The sequence below is a fragment of the Phodopus roborovskii genome, unplaced genomic scaffold, assembly GCF_943737965.1.
Source record: "Phodopus roborovskii unplaced genomic scaffold, PHOROB, whole genome shotgun sequence".
NCBI classification, from domain to species: Eukaryota; Metazoa; Chordata; class Mammalia; order Rodentia; family Cricetidae; genus Phodopus; species Phodopus roborovskii.
Genome location: NW_026126606.1, coordinates 17494 through 35290, shown reverse-complemented (window position 1 = coordinate 35290; position 17797 = coordinate 17494). Strand labels below are relative to the sequence as shown.

The 17797-nt window shown below is 46.7% G+C and overlaps 1 protein-coding gene across 1 annotated transcript; it reads left to right on the top strand.

Annotated features, from left to right (window-relative positions):
- The first annotated feature begins 15976 nt into the window (after nucleotides 1-15976).
- Nucleotides 15977-17576, top strand: LOC127237592 (potassium voltage-gated channel subfamily F member 1). The gene has a single exon (XM_051205948.1). The coding sequence runs from the start codon at nucleotides 16015-16017 to the stop codon at nucleotides 17512-17514; it is 1500 nt and encodes a 499-aa protein (XP_051061905.1). The 5' UTR covers nucleotides 15977-16014; the 3' UTR covers nucleotides 17515-17576.
- The last annotated feature ends 221 nt before the right edge of the window (nucleotides 17577-17797 follow it).

Genomic DNA, 17797 nt, shown 5'->3' with positions numbered 1-17797 from the left:
GGTCTTCTAAAGCCTGAAATCTATTCACCATTGTTTCTTTGAGTGTCTGAACTTCTTGAATCAAATAACTTTCTAGAGACTTCATTGTATCAGTCAGTTTCTTACTTTCTCCAACTACAAATGATTCCATGTTTTTAATCTTATCATCCTTAGATATTATCTGAATGGCGTGTAAACTGCCTTCCAGAAACAATGTTCTATCTGCTAGCTTGTCATTATCCTCAGACATGGAAGAGATTCTGTCATCTAGTCTTTCTATCTGATGTTCCAGTTTTTTAAACTTATTAGTAGCTTCCTCCGACCAGGAGTGGGCTGTTTCTGCTAGTTTGTTAATGCATTGCATTGTTTCTGTTCTGGTTATTGAAGTATCTGACATTAAACAAATTATACCTTTCAGCTCGCCAACGCCATCTTCAATATTCTGAATCTTTCTTTCTATATTTTCTATGCTTTGAATTCTATCATTTTCAATGTTTCGAATCTTAGTCTCTATGCTTTGAATTCCATCATTTTCAATGTTTTGAATCCTTGTCTCTATGCTTTGAATTCTATCATTTTCAATGTTTCGAATCTTTGTCTCTATGCTTTGAATTCTATCATTTTCAATGTTTCGAATCTTTGTTACTAAGTCTCCCATAGTTTGTACAAGTTCCTTATTGTTTGCTGTAATCTCAAACCATTTCTTTAAGAATATCATGTTAATGATGAAACCCATTGCTATTACAAAATAAAAGTATATATTGGTCCAGTCATAAGTTTCTTCCGCTAAAATCCCTTCTACATATGAAGTAAAATAATTCCTAAAGTTCTGCATAGTAAAATTATCTGCCATAGTTATAGAACAATTTATCTCAGATTTTATATCAGCTTAAATTGCAAAAGATGTTACAATTACCTTAGGTGTAATTCTGCTGTCCTGGAACTTTGATGCTTTTAGTTGTATATCTCCGCTTGTGGTAGCTACGCCTGGAGGTGTGTCATCAAATAGCGCCTAGCCGCCCAGGCTCGTCTGATCCCGGTTCCTGTAAAAAGTTCTTAACAAACTATGGCAAGCAGAATTTTGTTAAAAGGGGACTTTTGGAGTTACTTGTAACACAAGACGAAACGCGTGCAAGCCGGGGCGGGTGCCGCCGAGAGGCTCTGCGTGAATGCAAAGTCCCGTGCGGAAATGGGCAAAAAATGTTAAGCGGTAAGTGCCTTCTCAGGTCTGCTTTAGCGGCAAAGATCTCCTTTGCAGTAAGGAAGAGGCAAATGTCCCAAAGCTGTGGTGAGTCCACCTGGTTAAACCCTGCCCGTTGGGGAAGGTGGGGGAAGGGGGCGGCTTCTGCCGCCTGGGGGCAAAACCCAGGTAAATCCCACTTCTGACACCAGATATTGCGGTAAATAAGGGTCAGGATAAACAAATAGGCCGAATAGATGTTTATTCAGGGAGAAATAACTTACAACCTAGACAGATGAACACCAGGAAATTCAACCCGATCCTCTCCTGTCCGAGTCACGCCAGAAAGAGAGCGCCTTCCTGGCCCCCTCCGACCTCCTTCCTCAGGTCACCTCCGCCCATCGCTCCACCCCCCAATGGGCGTGGTCAGTGCTACAGAAGGACTACCTCACTACAGTTAGTCGGTGGTAACAGGCAGTCCCCAAAGAAAGCTAAGTCTCATTCAGTACCTCTGGCTCCTCCCAGCATGTCTCACCCCACCCCCTCCCCTAAACCTCTTCCTCCCAGGGGATGGGCTTCCTTTCCCCCATCTTCTCTTCCTTATATAACTCAGCCATTTTAGCTACATGCTATCTTGGTCTATGCCCTCTCTTGGCCCACTCTCTCTTCTCCTTGTCTCTCCATTCCCACCCCTCCTCATGACCCAGTTCAGTCTGGACTCTCAGGTACCTGTGGCTATACTGTTCCTCATATCTACAATAAAACCTTGCTCCTCCACCATATACAGGAGCGGGCTTGTCCTCCTGTTCTGTCAGTAACCAGCCTTAAACAGGCAGGAAATTCTGTCATTCATGACAACACGGTTGGTCAAACCAGCAGATCTCATGCTAAGAGAAATAAGTCAGGCATGAAGACACATAGCTCATGACATCACTTCCTTGTGGAGTCCTAAAAGGCAAACTCACTGAAGTGGAGAGTACTATGGAGTATCTAGAGGCTGGAGCCTTGGGAATGAATGAGGAGAACAGGCTCTGGACAGTTTCAGTTGAACAGGAGCAGTAAGTAGTTCCTGGGGCTCTATTGCCTAGCATAGTGACCACGGCTAATAAGATCATGTGCCTTTCAAAATGGCTAAAAGAGTGGTGTTATAGTAGCCTTTTTGTTGCTGTGGTAAAAATGCTCTGATATACAACCTTAGGGAGGGAAGGATTTATTTGACTCAACTCTCAGGTCATACTCCATCATGGACAGAAGTCAGGGCAAAGAACTCCAGCAAGAACATAAAGCAGAAACTGTTATGTCCAGACTGCTGTGGAGACCGAATCCTGTATGTAAAAGCAAAGAGCCTTTATTTAAGTTTGAACTTGGATCCTCTGTGTGTCCAGTGCATTGGTACGATTGAAGAGTCTCGAGCTCAGTTAGGTGGGGCTTTTATCATAGCAGAGGTTGGGGTAAGAGGATTTCAGGACTCCTGATTGGCTGACATTTGTGCAGGGGTGTCTTGGTGAAAGGGGATGGGTGTGTGCTGAGCTTAGGGACACCCGGTGATCCTATCTATAATGATTGTAACATCATGTATTTCCTTTGGTTAGGTTAGGTACTTTCCCCTTGGATGCTGATTGGTCCATTCCTGCATGGTGTGTGGGTAGTCCCAGTTCGTGGTCTTTCCTGGAGTCAGGTGGTGCCTTAAGGTAGACTGGAACTCAGGCCTGTTTTCTGATTGGTTCTGTTGAGCCTGTCATGGCAGCAGTATAACCAAGCAGCAGGTGTGTACCAAGCTGTTCAGGGCCCTACAGAAACCATGGAGGAACTCTGCTTGTCAGCTGACTTATGCTGTCTTCTACAGCCCAGGCCCACGTGCCTGGAGAACAGTGCCACCTCCCACATCATTGAACAATCAAGGTATTCTTCCAGATATGCTCAAGGGCTGATCTGAGCTGGGCAATTCCTAAAGTAAGACTTCCTTCTTAGGTGACTGGGCTGTGTTGCATTGACATTTAAAGCTAACGAGGACAGTGGGTTTTTAAATGTTCCCACCACAAGGGAATGATAAATATTTAAGGTGATGAATATGTTAATTAGCCTAATTTGATCATTTCATAGTACATAAAGGGATCTAAACAATACTTTGTAGCCAAAACTCAAACAAAACATAATAAACTGTTTTTACAGCATTTTTAGTTGCACAGACACATTGCACAGAAGGTGCACACAATGCCCACACACTCCTGCCTCCTCCCACTTCCCTCTCTGTGCAGCGCCCTACTGTACCAGCACCTTTGTTACAACTCAACTGATAAAACTCCATAGTGACACCATCACCCAGACTTCATAACAGGCTTCATGCTTGGTGCCCACATCATGCTTCTGACAAATGCATAATGTAACCACACATAAAATAAGTCACAAACATTTTACTGCATGGGGCTGGGAAGATGGCTCAGCAGATGAAAGTTACACATGTCTGACTAATTGGGTCCCCAGAGCTCACCTTTTTATAAAAGCTGGACAGTAGAGCTAGGAGCACAGGCCAGAAGCTGAGGGCAAGCTAACCCAGAGTCACAAACTACCTCAAAGCAGGTGTGTGTGTGTGTGTGTGTGTGTGTGTGTGTGTGCACATGCGCAGATGTGTGTGTGTTCTGGTATGTGCAGGTGTGCATGTCACACTCACACACCCACCTGCACACACACCCCTATACACACACACGCCTACACACACCAATAGTTTTATCAGCCTGAAAACTTTTCATGTCCACCCCAATCACTAATCCTTTTATACTTCCCATAGTTTTGCTTTTTCCAGAACATCACAGGTAGAGTTACAGAGGATGTGGCTTGTGTAGACTGGCTTCTTTTGCTTGACAGCATCCACTTAAGTTTTTTTCTCTCTCTACATGTCTTGAAAGCTCATTTCTTTTTGACCTTCACAAATTCCACTGTCCAGTTTATCCACCTGCCTACTGAAAGACATCTTGGAAGATGGTAGACATCCACCTTCTGGCATCCTATGGGCATATTTCAACCAGCTGGTGAAATTACAAAGAACATGAGTGTAGGTCACAGGGTCAGAGGACACTGGTTTTGGGGATAGCCACCAAACCACCTCCCAAGTGGAGGCCTCATTCTGCACTCCCAGCAGCAAGCAGGAGAGAGTCCTGTTGCTACATGTCCTCCCCAGTACTTGGTGTTGTCAGTGTTTTGAATTTTAGAACTCTGATAGGTAGGCGGTGGTACCCAATGTTGTTTTACCTTGTATGTCTCTCTTGACACATAAAGTTGGGTATCTTTTCATGGGCTTCCATGTCACATGGATACAGGCTTTAAGAAGTTGTCTAACCAGATATGGTCACAGTCTTTTAACCTCATTGTTTGTTCTGTCATTGCTGCCCTTAGTGTATTTTGGTAAATATCAAAAATGCTTTGGGAGCATTTTCACATAACTTACTTATGTCTTATTTTCCCACTCTCCTTTAAACAGTATTATTTCACTTTTAGTAATGTGTTTATGTGCCTGTGTGGGGTGGGGTGGGCATGCACATGTGAGCCCAGGTGCATGAGGAGACCAGAAGAGGGAGCTGGATACTCCAAAGCTAGAGTTGTGAGCCGCCTGATGTGGGTGCTTGGACCAAACTCAGGTCTTTGCAAGAGAAGCAAGAACTCCTAACTGCTGGGCCAGCTCTCCAGCCCCTTCTTACTCTCCTGACATTGTCCTCAGAGCAAAAGTTTAAGATTAATGGAAATTGATAGCCTTTTCTTTTGTGGGTTATACCTTTGGTGTCAGCCAAAGTCACTGAAATTCTCCACCACAGCATTTTCAGGATGCTTTGTAGGTTCATGGTTATGTCCTCTATAGCCTCCTCGTTCCCCCTCTCTGTCCACTCCCTCCTCTTTCTTTCTGAGACAGGACCTCACTAAGTAGCTCAGGCTGGCCTTGGACTCAAGGTCCTCCTGCCTCAGCCTTGTGAGTGCTAGGATTGCAGGCATGCATGGCTACACCCACCTTTATGACCCAGCCTGAGAGTTTGTACTGTGTGTACACTCTTTCTAGGTTCAGGTCTTTAACTTGGTTGTTGCAACACCATTTGTTGAAAGGTGATCTTTGATCTGCTGTCTTGCCTTTGATTCCTATCAAAAGTCAGTGAACTGTATTTGGTGTCTATTTTGGTGTCTAGTTCTCTCATCTGTTACCTTGACCTACTTGTCGATTTGTTTCCTAGTTCCATCCTGGCCCAGCTGTTGCAGCTTTGTAGTAAGTTTTGACATCAGATGAACTGTCCTTTGTCAGGTTAGCTGTGGCTTTGTCATTGTGGTTTTTAAATCATGAGAGAACTGCCAAGACAAAAAGAGCCAAGCAGCTTTCTTTTATGTTTTGTTTTAGGATGTTTATAGTTGCATATCTTACACAAATCTTATTGATTTTGAGACTTTTCTCCTGCTCATAACTGTGGAAGAGGTCTGATTTTCTTCTTTTGCATGGGAATATGACTTTGTTTCTTTTAATAGCCAAATAATATTCAATAGTAATGACCATAAGTCACAAGCGGCCTGATGGGTATGTACTGAGGAATGCTTTGTTAGACAATATTTTTGGCTATAGAAATATTATAGAGTGATGCACACACCCAGTGGTCTGGTCAGTCTCTCCATACGGCCTCTTATTGCAATCAAAAGACATAGTAAGCATAAGATTCATGAGTCTAGTGTAGCATGGTAGATTTACACTAAGCTTTGATGGCCCTTATTTATAATAATTTCATTTAGAATTTTAAAATTTATAATGCTAAAGCAATATACTTTCTGTAGAAACTAATCTAGACTTTGAATTTTTCATTCTTTTGCATGAACTGTTTGCATCATTTGTTTCAGTGGCTTCATAGTCTCTGTGGTGTAGAAAAAGTCAGTTGGCCATCGGTTGGAGGATTTATTCCTGGGCCACTGGTCTGTGTGTCTCTCCTGTGCCGTCGTGAATACCATGGGCCTGCACAGTAAGCACTGAGGATATGCTAGCAGTTTTATCAGGTTTTGTGGCCCTGCTCACAGCAGATGTCAGTCTATAGTTTTCTTGCACTGTGTTTTAATATGAGGGCAATGTTGCCTTGTGGTAGTGGAGAGTGTCTGTTCTTCTATTTACAGAAGGATTTTTGCCAGAATTTGTATTACGTCTTCTTTAAACATTGGAGGAATTTCTCCGAGGAGCACCTGGACCTGGAGTTCTCTTGTGGGAATGGCCATAGTGACAACTCCAATTTGACTAGTAGACAAAGGTTTACTTATTCATGAGGTCTGTGTTCTTTTTAAGTCATGTTTGGTGGTTTATATCTTTGAAAGGAGTTAAGAATTACCAGTATCTACATGTAAACTACATATATGTACACAGTGAGGTATAACCACATATGACTGCATTTCCTTGCACCTCATCCTCCAGGCCCTCTCAACAGTCCTCCTAACTTCATCTTTTTTTTTTTTTTTGTAACCTACTATCAGTTAGTGCTACCCATAGTGGGGCATCCACTGGAGCATGGGAATCCCATCAGTGTCCATACCACACCCCCCAAGATTCCTCAGAAACTATTAACTGCCCCTATCTTCTCAGTAAGGAGCAGGGCCAGAGACCTCCCCCACCTATGCTGGAGCTTTGGCTGGCTTGATCTTGTGCGATCAGCCACACTGTGAGTTCCTATATGTCAAGTGAGGAAGACAGCATTTCACAGTGCTCGCTCCTCCACACCTCCAGCAGGTCCAGGTGCTCCTCAGAGAAATTCCCCAGTGTTTAAAGAAGATGTAATACAAATTCTGGCAAAAATCCTTCTGTAAACAGAAGAGCAGACACTCTCCAATGCCCTGAGCATTGGCGGTGGGGGTGGGGTTAGGGATCTAGCTGTCCTGTTTAGTGTAACTTATGCGGCTTAAACTAGGCTTTGCTATACAAATAAAGCCCTTTGGGTTGGACAATCTTGGTGGCAAGAACAATGCCATTTTCACATCTTTATTTTCTGTGCTTGGCCCAGAGTCCAGCATGCAAGGGGAATAAGAAATGGCGTGGGCTGTGTCTGAAAGAGGGATGCTCATAGCTGCCTGTGCTGGTCAGAGTCTCTGTGAGAGCATCTTGGGTGAATGATCAATTCAATGAGAAAGAACAGTCAGTGTAAAACAAATCATTAAATGAAGAGAGTGTTCATTGGTAGTCAAACAACAAATTACATATGCAAATTAAGACAAAATATCACTTTTACCCTGCTGGAAACCAAATTTTAGAAACAAGTTTAAGTCTTACTCGGAAATCATGACATCTTGAGGAAATAGGGATGTCACTGAGGGTCTTTGTTTTCTAGGTACTTGAGTCATTTTGTCAAAATTGAAAATATCAGCTTTTTAACATAGCAAGTTCTTGTAGCATCCACCCTGCAGAAACCCAAGAGCACATGGAACAAACTGGTAATTTTATTACATCATTGTTTTCATGAGGATTGGAAAGAAATTTAATATTCAGCCATAGGGAAGTAGATAAAAATATTTCATGAATGCTAATGTGGCATGCTTGTGAAACATGACTAAATAAAGTATTGGCCATCCTTCCTCTTTGTCTGTGTATCTATCAGTCATCTCTCTCTCTATCTATTATCGACTATTTTCTTTCTATCTAAAAGGCCTAGAACTACATGAAATTTATGAAGTAGATAGAATTCCAAGGTGTCCCCATGACTCCTGTCCTCACTGGTGTGTCCTTGAGGACACTGCACAAGACAGATGCGAGACTTTTGACTGACTTATGTGGCATAGGTAAAGCTATCTTGAGGACACAATTATGGTTTTATCAGTATGAGCCTGAGCAAATCTAAAGTAAGAAAATCTCTTGTATGGTCTTGTCCCAGTCAGGTGTACTTAATAGAAAGCTTGAATCTTCCCTGATATCAGAGATACCATTGCTGACCTAAAACAATAATCAGTTAAGTATTGTAGCTGCAAGGAAATGGACTCTGCCTTGTGAACATCAGTAAGGACCCTGAGCCTCAGAGGAGACTGGGTCATGACTCAACAGCTGGTGAAATCAAACCACGGGAGCTCGGATGTACCACATCTATACCTTTGAGCCTGGAAGCCCTGACAAGACTAATGGGGGATGTTTAAGTCCAGTTCCACTGGTGCCCACGTTTGACCCAAGAGGTCACTGCTCAATTCCAGGAATACAAATAGATATGCAGATTAAACATTTGCTGGTAATAAATCACAAGGAATTTTATTTTAAAAGAATTCCTTGGTATACGTTCAATGTTACCATTTACTAAGGATGAAAGTAAATCTGCATATTAATGACAAGGATGTGCTTGTTTGTTTTTCCATAAAGGATTAAGTCTTGGCTGTACATCTGATGCTGTAGGATGCTGAGCACCACCAATGTTCTTCTGTGATCAATATTTTGATTTTATAGTTGTCAATTCTGAGAACATCACTTCACATAAATATAGGGTACAAAGTGGCAGAAGTATATCTAGGCCATAACAAGAATTGCTGGAAATTCTGAGCTAATCCCAAGCCAAAATTCATTTAGCAATTTTCTTTAAAAATGAAATTTGTTGGCTATTCAAACAACAATTTTGAAAATCAAGCATCCTAACACGATATAGCCCAAAGATATACCAGTTCGATTCATGCTGAGAAATGATTCAGAAACATTTTGTCTTTGTTTTCTGTAATTAAACCATCGTGTTTCTGTGAGAGTAGAAAGCTTTGTATGTTCAGTGAAAACACTGCAATGCATAGCTTGCAACAGTCTGGCATCTGAGAGGAGGTGTTTCAGGCTGTGTTCAGGTGCGACTTCATGGCACACATGGTGCAAAGTGTGTGTGTGTGTGTGTGTGTGTGTGTGTGTGTGTGTGTGTTTAGAACCCTGGTTGAGGGGAGGTCACATGATAGATAGGGTAACCACTGCCAGGAACACCACTGATTCATCACACCTGTGACTTTTGAATTTTTGGTGACGTGTGCTTGGAAACCTTTTACTATTGCTTTTCTCCTGTGTGTGTGTGTGTGTGTGTGTGTGTGTGTGTGTGTGTGTGTGTGTGGTCTGACTGGTGGATAAAGTGCTGCCTTGCAAGGTCCCCCACTCCCACATACACTGTGGCCGAGCATGGTAGCCTATTCGTAATCGAAGCACTTATGAGGTAGAGACGGGATCACTGAAGTAAAATGGCTAGGCAGACTGTCCAACATGGCAAGCTCTGGGTTCAGCAAGACGCTGAACCTCAATAGTAAAGTAGAGAGGGATTGATGAAGACCACCTGTGGTGATTGGCATTAATTGTCAATCAACTTGAAAGACTCTAGAATCAACTTAGAAGGAAAACTCGACGAGGGGCTGTTTAGCTTATCCTGACCTTTGCACAGGTAGTCAGAGCAGCCCAGACTTGGGCCCAGAGTTCCCTCCCCCGGCCCCAGTGCACCTACTACATAGTACAAAGGTTCAAGTGTTCCCTCTGGATCTCCAGCACCAACATCAGTATAGCTACCCCAAGTCATCCCAAGCCATGAGGCATTTCTGAGGCTAAGCAGACTCGGGAGCAGGGAGGGGCTGTGGAGCTTCTGTGCACCTCGCCTGGCAGCTGAGACAGGAGCCAGGAGGCCTTTTTGACTCCTGTCCTCCTGTCCTCCTAATCCTCCTGCCCTTCCTGCTCCTGTGTATCAAGCATGTGATCACACACAGAACTCACACAAGATCTTAGCTGTGTCTCTAAAGTCTTGCTGTCAAGTAGAAAAGGGTCAGTGGCTCCATTTCACTGATGGAAAAACTGAGACATCAAAGAAAATATCAAAGAAAACATCAGCTTGGGTATTTTCAGTGGAAACTGGAGTTTGCTTATGATCCTGGCTTGCCTCTCTCTACTCACTTTCCATCCACCATCAGCTTGCTTCCCGCACTTGACCCTGGAGAGCAGTAAATGGTGGAGCCTTCTGTAGTGAGTTCTGGGATAGGATTTTGGGACTAGGTGAGTCCATGCCAGTGCTGAGGGGTTCCCAGAAAATAATAAAACATTAAGTTTTCAGTTGCCCAGAGCTGAAGCTTAATGGAAGGTACTATTAGATTTAGCAAGACACAAAGAAGTCTTAACTGAGCAGAACCGATTAGCTACCTCATAAAAAGGGAACAGATTAGAGCTCACATCATTCCCTATCTAGACAATCACCAAAGTATACCTGTGCTGGTTTTAATTAATGTCACAAAGAGGGAGCACTCTGTAGCCCCAAAAGCCATTGTTGAAAAACTTTTTTAAAATGACACATTTAATAAAGAGAAGCGTGGCTCAAAACAATTGCTTCCCAGAACCCACACCTCGATGGTGGGTTTTTCTCATACCTATTTAAACAGAAAGCCCATGAGTCAAAACTGCTGGTGTCTAATAGAAGATTTGGGGTGTTCCATCATAGCCTCCAGCCCCTGCATGGTGCCATGAAATGTACAATTCCAATAGAAGTCAAATATAGGACCAAACATACCACAGCAAGGGACTTTCCGTTTTTAGCCAACAGCACGGACCTTTCTGTCTTGCTCAACCCTTCAGGAAATTCTAAACGGATCCAGACTGCTTTGGATTTTCTGTGCAACAGTGACCTTCAATGAGATCGCCACATGTGAGCATTTTTGAAACTTATGGAACTGCATTCAAGCCTTCTCAACCCTGGACAATTTGGTTGACGGTCATAAGAGAAGGGCTTGAGAGAGGGAGTATCGGGGAAGGAGAAGGATGCAACCGGCAGCCATCCATTCATCGTAGTTCTGGGGCTTCATGCCCAAGATCAAGGTGCATGTCGGCTTGTTTCTTGCTGGCCTCTTGTAGATTGGAAGGAAAATGCCTGTGTCCTGTTTGTAGAAGGAAGGCCAGCCTCCACCAGCTGTGGGCCCACAGCACTTAGCACCCAGGTGCCTCTCGTCTCTCAGTGAGGCTTACCACAGTGCTATGGCATGTTCAGAGGGCATGCCTCAGAAACCGCTGATGCCAACTTTGAGGAGCAGCGGAGCAAATGACAGCTCTTCATAGGCATGAAACCCTCGTTGTCTTCCAGGCTGTGCAATCTGTGCATAGTAAAGTGTCCTCTCCTGCCTTTCTCGATGCACCTACCTAAGCCCCTGGATGCCCAGGCCTGTGCTATGAATGGGACAGCAGGGGCTCTGTGGATGTGCAAGGGAAGGAGCCTTCATCACTGGGGACCATGGGGAAGCAGGACAGTCCTAGGAGACATCCTGTTAGCCACGCACCCTGAGGGATGAACTTTAAAGGGTGGGAAATAAGAAGCCAGGGGTTAGGTGGGCAGCACTGAAGTACAAAGATTCAGGTGTGTAAAGTGCATGTCTGGCTCACACCCTTCCTACCAGTTTTACTTGACCTGCTTAATACAGGGGCCACTGGCCACAAAGGGCTAGAAATAAGATGTGATTTGTCACTATAATGATCTCTACTCAGCCATAAAAAGGAATGGAAAACTAATGCATGCCAGTGTATGGACAAGCCTTAAAGTATCCTGAGTGAAAAAAAATCAACCTGTATTTTATGAGATTTAATTTATACAAAATAGCTACAAAGACAAGCTGACAGACAGAAAGCAGGCTAATGGTTTCCTTAGGCCGGAAATGGTTGGGGCTCATGCTACAAGGTACAAGGCTGTTTCTTAGAACGACAAAAATGAGTTGAATCTGGAAGTGATAGAGCAGGCCTTTAATCCTGACACTCTGGAGGCAGAGGCAGGCACACTCTATGAGTTTGAGGACAGCCTGGTTTATATAGTAAGTTTTAGGACACTAAGAGCTAACAGAGTGAGCTCATGTTGCAAAACAAAAGCAAAAACAAAAACAAAAGACCCAAAAAACAAAAACAAAATTGAGCTGAAACTCACTGCTGGTGATGGCCACACAAATGGTGAATGTACTAAATGCCACTGTCTGCTTAAAAGGAGGGAGTTGGAGCTGGGGAAGTGGCTCAGTCAAGAGAGTGTTTGCTGTGCAGTCGTGTGGACCAGAGTATTCTCCCCTATCAAAATGCCTGCTGTGGTGGTGCCTCTCAGCCCAGGAGCCACAGACTCACTGGCCAGCCAGCCTACCCGAGTCAGTGAGTCCAAGACAGTGAGAGACTGACTGAAGGCTGACCTGTGGCCCCTACACACATGGCACACATATATGTACATATCCACACACATCCCCCACATACCTGTACATACATGAACACACATGCATACATGGCACTCATGCACACACACACACACACACACACAGAGAGACAGAGAGAGAGGAACAGCTGTGTGAATTGTGAGCTATGTCTTAGTAAAGTTGCTAAGATCAAACAACGCTAAAACACTCAGTTTCCCCTTGGCACTAGTCATATGTCAAATACAAGCCAGCTGGCCAATGGCTACTGTCTGGGTCACTGTAGGTAAAAGTGGCCAGCTACTACCTGAGTTTCAGTGGGCAGCTCAAGTTGGCCAGGCAGCTGGACCTCCTGCTGTCAGTTGCCAGACCCCACCAAATCTGGAAGAATTCAATACCCACCCCTCCTATAATTGGTAAGACTGCATCCTATACTCCAGGCATTTGACCTTTGCAAGGAGAGTAGCTTCACCCATTATGCTGGCTAGTTTTACTGTTGAGTCAACAACACGCTAGGGTCATTTGGGAAGAGTGACCTCAAGTGAGAAAATGTCCCCATTGCATTGGCTCCTACAGGAGCATTTACTTGATTAATGATTGACATGGAAGGACCCAGTCCACTGTGGGCGGTGCCACCCCTGAATAGGTGGTCCTGGATTACATAAGAAGCAAGCTGAGCAAGCCACAGAGAACAAGCTATGAGTAGTATTCCTCCATGGACTCTGCTATAGCATCTGAGAGGAGAATGTCCCTCAGGGCTAGTTCACTCTTAAATTCTTTCTGGGGCAGGTGACCAATTCAGTTCTAAGTCCTGTCCCACCCACTTCCTCAGCAAATCTTCACAGTGTGCCAGTATTCCCCTGCCTTAAACCATCCCAGACTTGGGTACTAAAACAACAGAGAGCATCTTTATCCTGAGCCTGTCAGGACTCCACCTTCCCAGCCCTGAGCTCTTTATTCTTCCCTGCCTTGACTTTCCCGTGGAGACCCCAGTGAAGGCTCTCCTGTTCCCAGCACTGCCTAGTTAAGCCCGAATTTGCCCTGCCTGTGCCCTCTTCTTGGGATTTGTATGTACATTAAATCTGGAGGATAATTTTAACCCCCAGCCTCTTCTGTGCTGGTGAGGTGTCTACAAGTCTTGGGGTTTGTTAGTACAGCTGCACACAGTGATGGTACCTAGGGTGGAGGCACCGTGCCATCAAACCAAACGAACACTGAGTTTTGCTTGTTTTTGAGACAGGGTGCATTGTATCTCAGGCTGGCTTCAAATGCACTACATAGCCAAGGAGAGCCTTGAACCCCTGACCTTTCTGTCTCTGCCACATCCAATTTTTATGAGGTGTTGAGGGTGGAACTCAGGGTTTCATGCATGCTAGGCAGGCACTCTACCAATTGAGGGTGCACACAATCCCAGGCCCTAACACCTGGCTTTTCTGCCTTCCTCTTCCAACCAGCAGCATCCTGACAGCACCGCCCACGGGGAGCTCAGTCCTGCCCACCCCCACCCCCCATACATCCTCCCTCATTGCGTATCCCCTTATCTGTAATTGTGTTTGAATTCCCAGTAGAGTATGGGTCTATCTTTGCTCAGGGTGGCTGTGGCAGGCATGCAGACATGAGCAGGACCCCAGGAAATGTGAGAGTGAGAATGGGTCCTTTTAAGCCCATAAAAGCCAGACTTAGATGCCATTTGCACTGGACCTTGCCTGGACAGGGAACAACAGGAGACAGATGAGATGGGGATAGCACTGATAAAATGGATTTAAGGGTGTAGAGATGGTGGACTGCAGTAAGAAAGGGGCCGTGGAGCCTGGCAGCCCGGACCCCAACTGTAGTGGGTGATGGTTGCAATTACTTGATGTCTTGATTTCTCAGAGAGCAGCCAGGGACTGAGTAGGAAAAATGTAAAGCATCCAGAATGCCAGGTACACAGTGTTGGTGTTAACTGTCATTGTCATCCAACCTTTCTTGCCCTCAATTTGCTTTTCTGGGTAGCAGATCATAGACTGGGGCTAAATGGAAATGCAATAAATATTGTGAGTCGTTTCCCCAAAATGATACCATGTGTGCTGCATTTTAGTGCATCCAGTTTTCATACTAACCCATTAAAGGACAACACTGCCAGTGGCCCGGTATACCAGTTTCATGATTCATGAACAGCACCATCTTGAATGTCTCAGACATTCAGCTCACAGAATACATTTTAGTAGTTTTTTTTTTAACCAGCAGTTTTAGGTTTATAGAAAAATGCAACTTCCCAGACTCTACAGCACCCCCCACCCCACCCACACGGAGTGGAATGCTTGTCACATCCGAGGAAACTACAGCTGCAAAGCGCCATCATCACCCACTCATCCCACAGTGTCCATTAGGGACCCCTCTTGCTGTTGTGCATTCTATGGGTTTTGACAGATTTGCCACCCCTGATCAAACAGAATAGTTCCACTGTGCTATCCGCCCCTCTTACTGGCTCTGCCTATTCATCCTTCCGACCTTTTTTTTTTCTTTTTCTTTTTTCTTCTTCCCTCCCTCCCTACCTTTCTCCCTCCCTCCCCCTTCTCTCTCTCTATCTCTCTCCTTCTTCCTTCCTTCCTTCCTTCCTTCCTTCCTTCCTTTCTTTCTTTCTTTCTTTCTTTCCTTTTTGAGACAATCACTAGCACAGGATAGCCTCCAACTCTACTTGAACTTCTGCTCTAGAGGGAGTGTGGGGGCATCCGACTGGAAGAACTGACTTCCTTCAGAGAAGTGAGGGATGGGGGCCACAGAAGCTCTGAGAGCCTATGGTCGCAAAAACCAGCAGCTAGGTCAGCAGGAAAGCCTTGGGTTAAGGGTTGTCTAAGTTCTCCTCCCTTTTCATCCTGTAACACCAAGCAATTTCCTTTTTCATCTGGAAGCTGAGACAAGTTGTTGGGGTAGGGCACAAGGTCACATCACCAACCGGGCAGTGCTCCTGGGAGTTAGGAACCCTTTCAGGTCTACTGGAGCCTAGGGCAGAAGGGATGTACCCAAGGAGTGTGCAGCTGCCTCTTGAGGGGCTTGGTGAGCAACAGGCTGCGGGTCCTCTTTCCCCTCTCACCTAGAGGTGCAGGAGGGACTAAGCAGCCTGAGTCGGTTTGGCCTTAAAGCTCTGGATTGTAAGCCCCTAAGCCCGCAGGCGCAGCCGGGTGGTGCTGATAGCTGTAGCACCCTGGCAGCCGCGGTGCACGTCTGCCCAAGGGTTAACTCGTTCTTGGGCAGCTGCAGTGCGTGTGGTGCGAAATCTCACCAGAAGAGGGTACAGTAGCAAAGCGTTTGACGTCAGGCTGGAATTCCTATTGTGTTTCGGAAAGGCTCTGGCAAAGCCAGTTCAAGTTCGCTCTCCGCACATCGTGCAGCTCCTGGGCCAACCCGCTGACGCCGCCTGCTCGCCCTGGAAGGAGGTCGCTACCCGCCAGGAGAGCCTGGTCCTATTCCGGAGGGAGCTGAAGCGACATATCCGGAGCTGTGGGTGAGAGTCCTGAACACCGGAGGCCACCGGCGGCAGAGTCCCCTGCCGAGGTGCCTGGATGCCCGCGCACAGCCCCGTCGCTGCGGCCCCTGGGTGCATGGCTCCCCCGCGGTGCGCCCCAGTCTGCCTCCGCCCGCTGTGAGTGCCTTTCCCAGCAGGTGGCTGCTGTCCCGAGGGCCGCGCAGTGGCACGGCGGCGCAGGGAACCCGGGCTTGTGAGCGCACCGGCGGGGAGCATGGACGCGTCTGCGGAGCAAAGCCTCCCGGAACCAGAGCAAAGCCTCCAGGAGCCTGGCAGCCAGGACTCTGTGGCAGGCGATGATATTGAGATCGTGGTGAATGTGGGGGGCGTGCGTCAGGTGCTCTACGGAGACCTGCTCAGCCAGTACCCCGAGACCCGGCTGGCGGAGCTCATAGACTGCTTGGCCGGTGGCTACGACACCATCTTCTCCCTGTGCGACGATTACGACCCAGGCAAGCGCGAATTCTACTTCGACCGGGACCCGGACGCGTTCAAGTGTGTTATCGAGGTGTACTATTTTGGGGAGGTCCACATGAAGAAGGGCATCTGCCCCATCTGTTTCAAGAACGAGATGGACTTCTGGAAGGTGGACCTCAAATTCCTGGATGACTGTTGTAAGAGCCACCTGAGCGAGAAGCACGAGGAGCTGGAGGAGATCGCACGCAGGGTGCAGCTCATCCTGGACGACCTGGGTGTGGATGCAGCTGAGGGCCGCTGGCGCCGCTGTCAGAAGTGTGTCTGGAAGTTTTTGGAGAAGCCAGAGTCGTCGTGCCCAGCGCGGGTGGTGGCAGTTCTATCCTTCCTGCTCATCCTTGTCTCATCCGTGGTCATGTGCATGGGCACCATACCCGAGCTGCAGGTGGTGGACGCTGAGGGCAACCGCGTAGAGCACCCGACACTGGAGAACGTGGAGACTGCTTGCATCGGTTGGTTCACACTGGAGTACCTGCTACGCCTCTTCTCATCGCCCAACAAGCTGCACTTCGCCCTGTCCTTCATGAACATCGTGGATGTGCTGGCCATCCTCCCATTCTATGTGAGCCTCACACTCACGCACTTGGGTGCACGAATGATGGAGCTGACCAACGTGCAGCAGGCTGTACAGGCCCTGCGGATCATGCGCATTGCACGCATCTTCAAGCTGGCCCGCCACTCCTCAGGCCTGCAGACCCTCACCTACGCCCTCAAGCGCAGTTTCAAGGAACTGGGGCTGTTGCTTATGTACCTGGCCGTGGGCATCTTTGTCTTTTCCGCACTAGGCTACACCATGGAACAGAGCCACCCTGAAACTCTGTTCAAGAGCATCCCACAGTCCTTCTGGTGGGCCATCATTACCATGACCACAGTGGGCTATGGTGACATCTACCCCAAGACCACATTGGGCAAGCTCAATGCGGCCATTAGTTTCTTGTGTGGAGTAATTGCCATCGCCTTGCCCATTCACCCCATCATCAACAACTTTGTCAGGTACTACAACAAACAGCGTGTTCTGGAGACCGCAGCCAAACATGAGCTGGAGCTGATGGAGCTCAATTCTAACAGCGCAGAAGGCAAACCCGGGGGCTCTCGAAGTGACCTGGATACCCTGCCACCAGAGCCTGCTGCCAGAGAGGGGCCAAGCTGGGGCAGCAGGCTGAAGCTCTCCCATAGCGATACCTTCATCCCCCTGCTGACAGAGAAGCACCATAGGACCCGACTCCAGAGCTGCAAGTGATGGCTTGGCTCCAGGGCAGGGACAGACTGACCTGTGGATGGACAGACCATTGGGTAGGCATGCCAGTAGGCATGTCTGTGGCTTCAAGGGAGCTTACCTGTGTCTCCCAGCCCTCCCTCCCCTGAACAGACACTACCAAGGCTGGGTAAGACTCCTTGTGTGCCAGTTGTCCAGGTATAAAGGGACTGGGGAGTGCAGGAGCCATGGGGCTATTGGAATAGCTTGGCAGAAGCCCACAGCTGCTTCCATGCCCCCTTCAACAAAACCTCCTATTCAGCATACC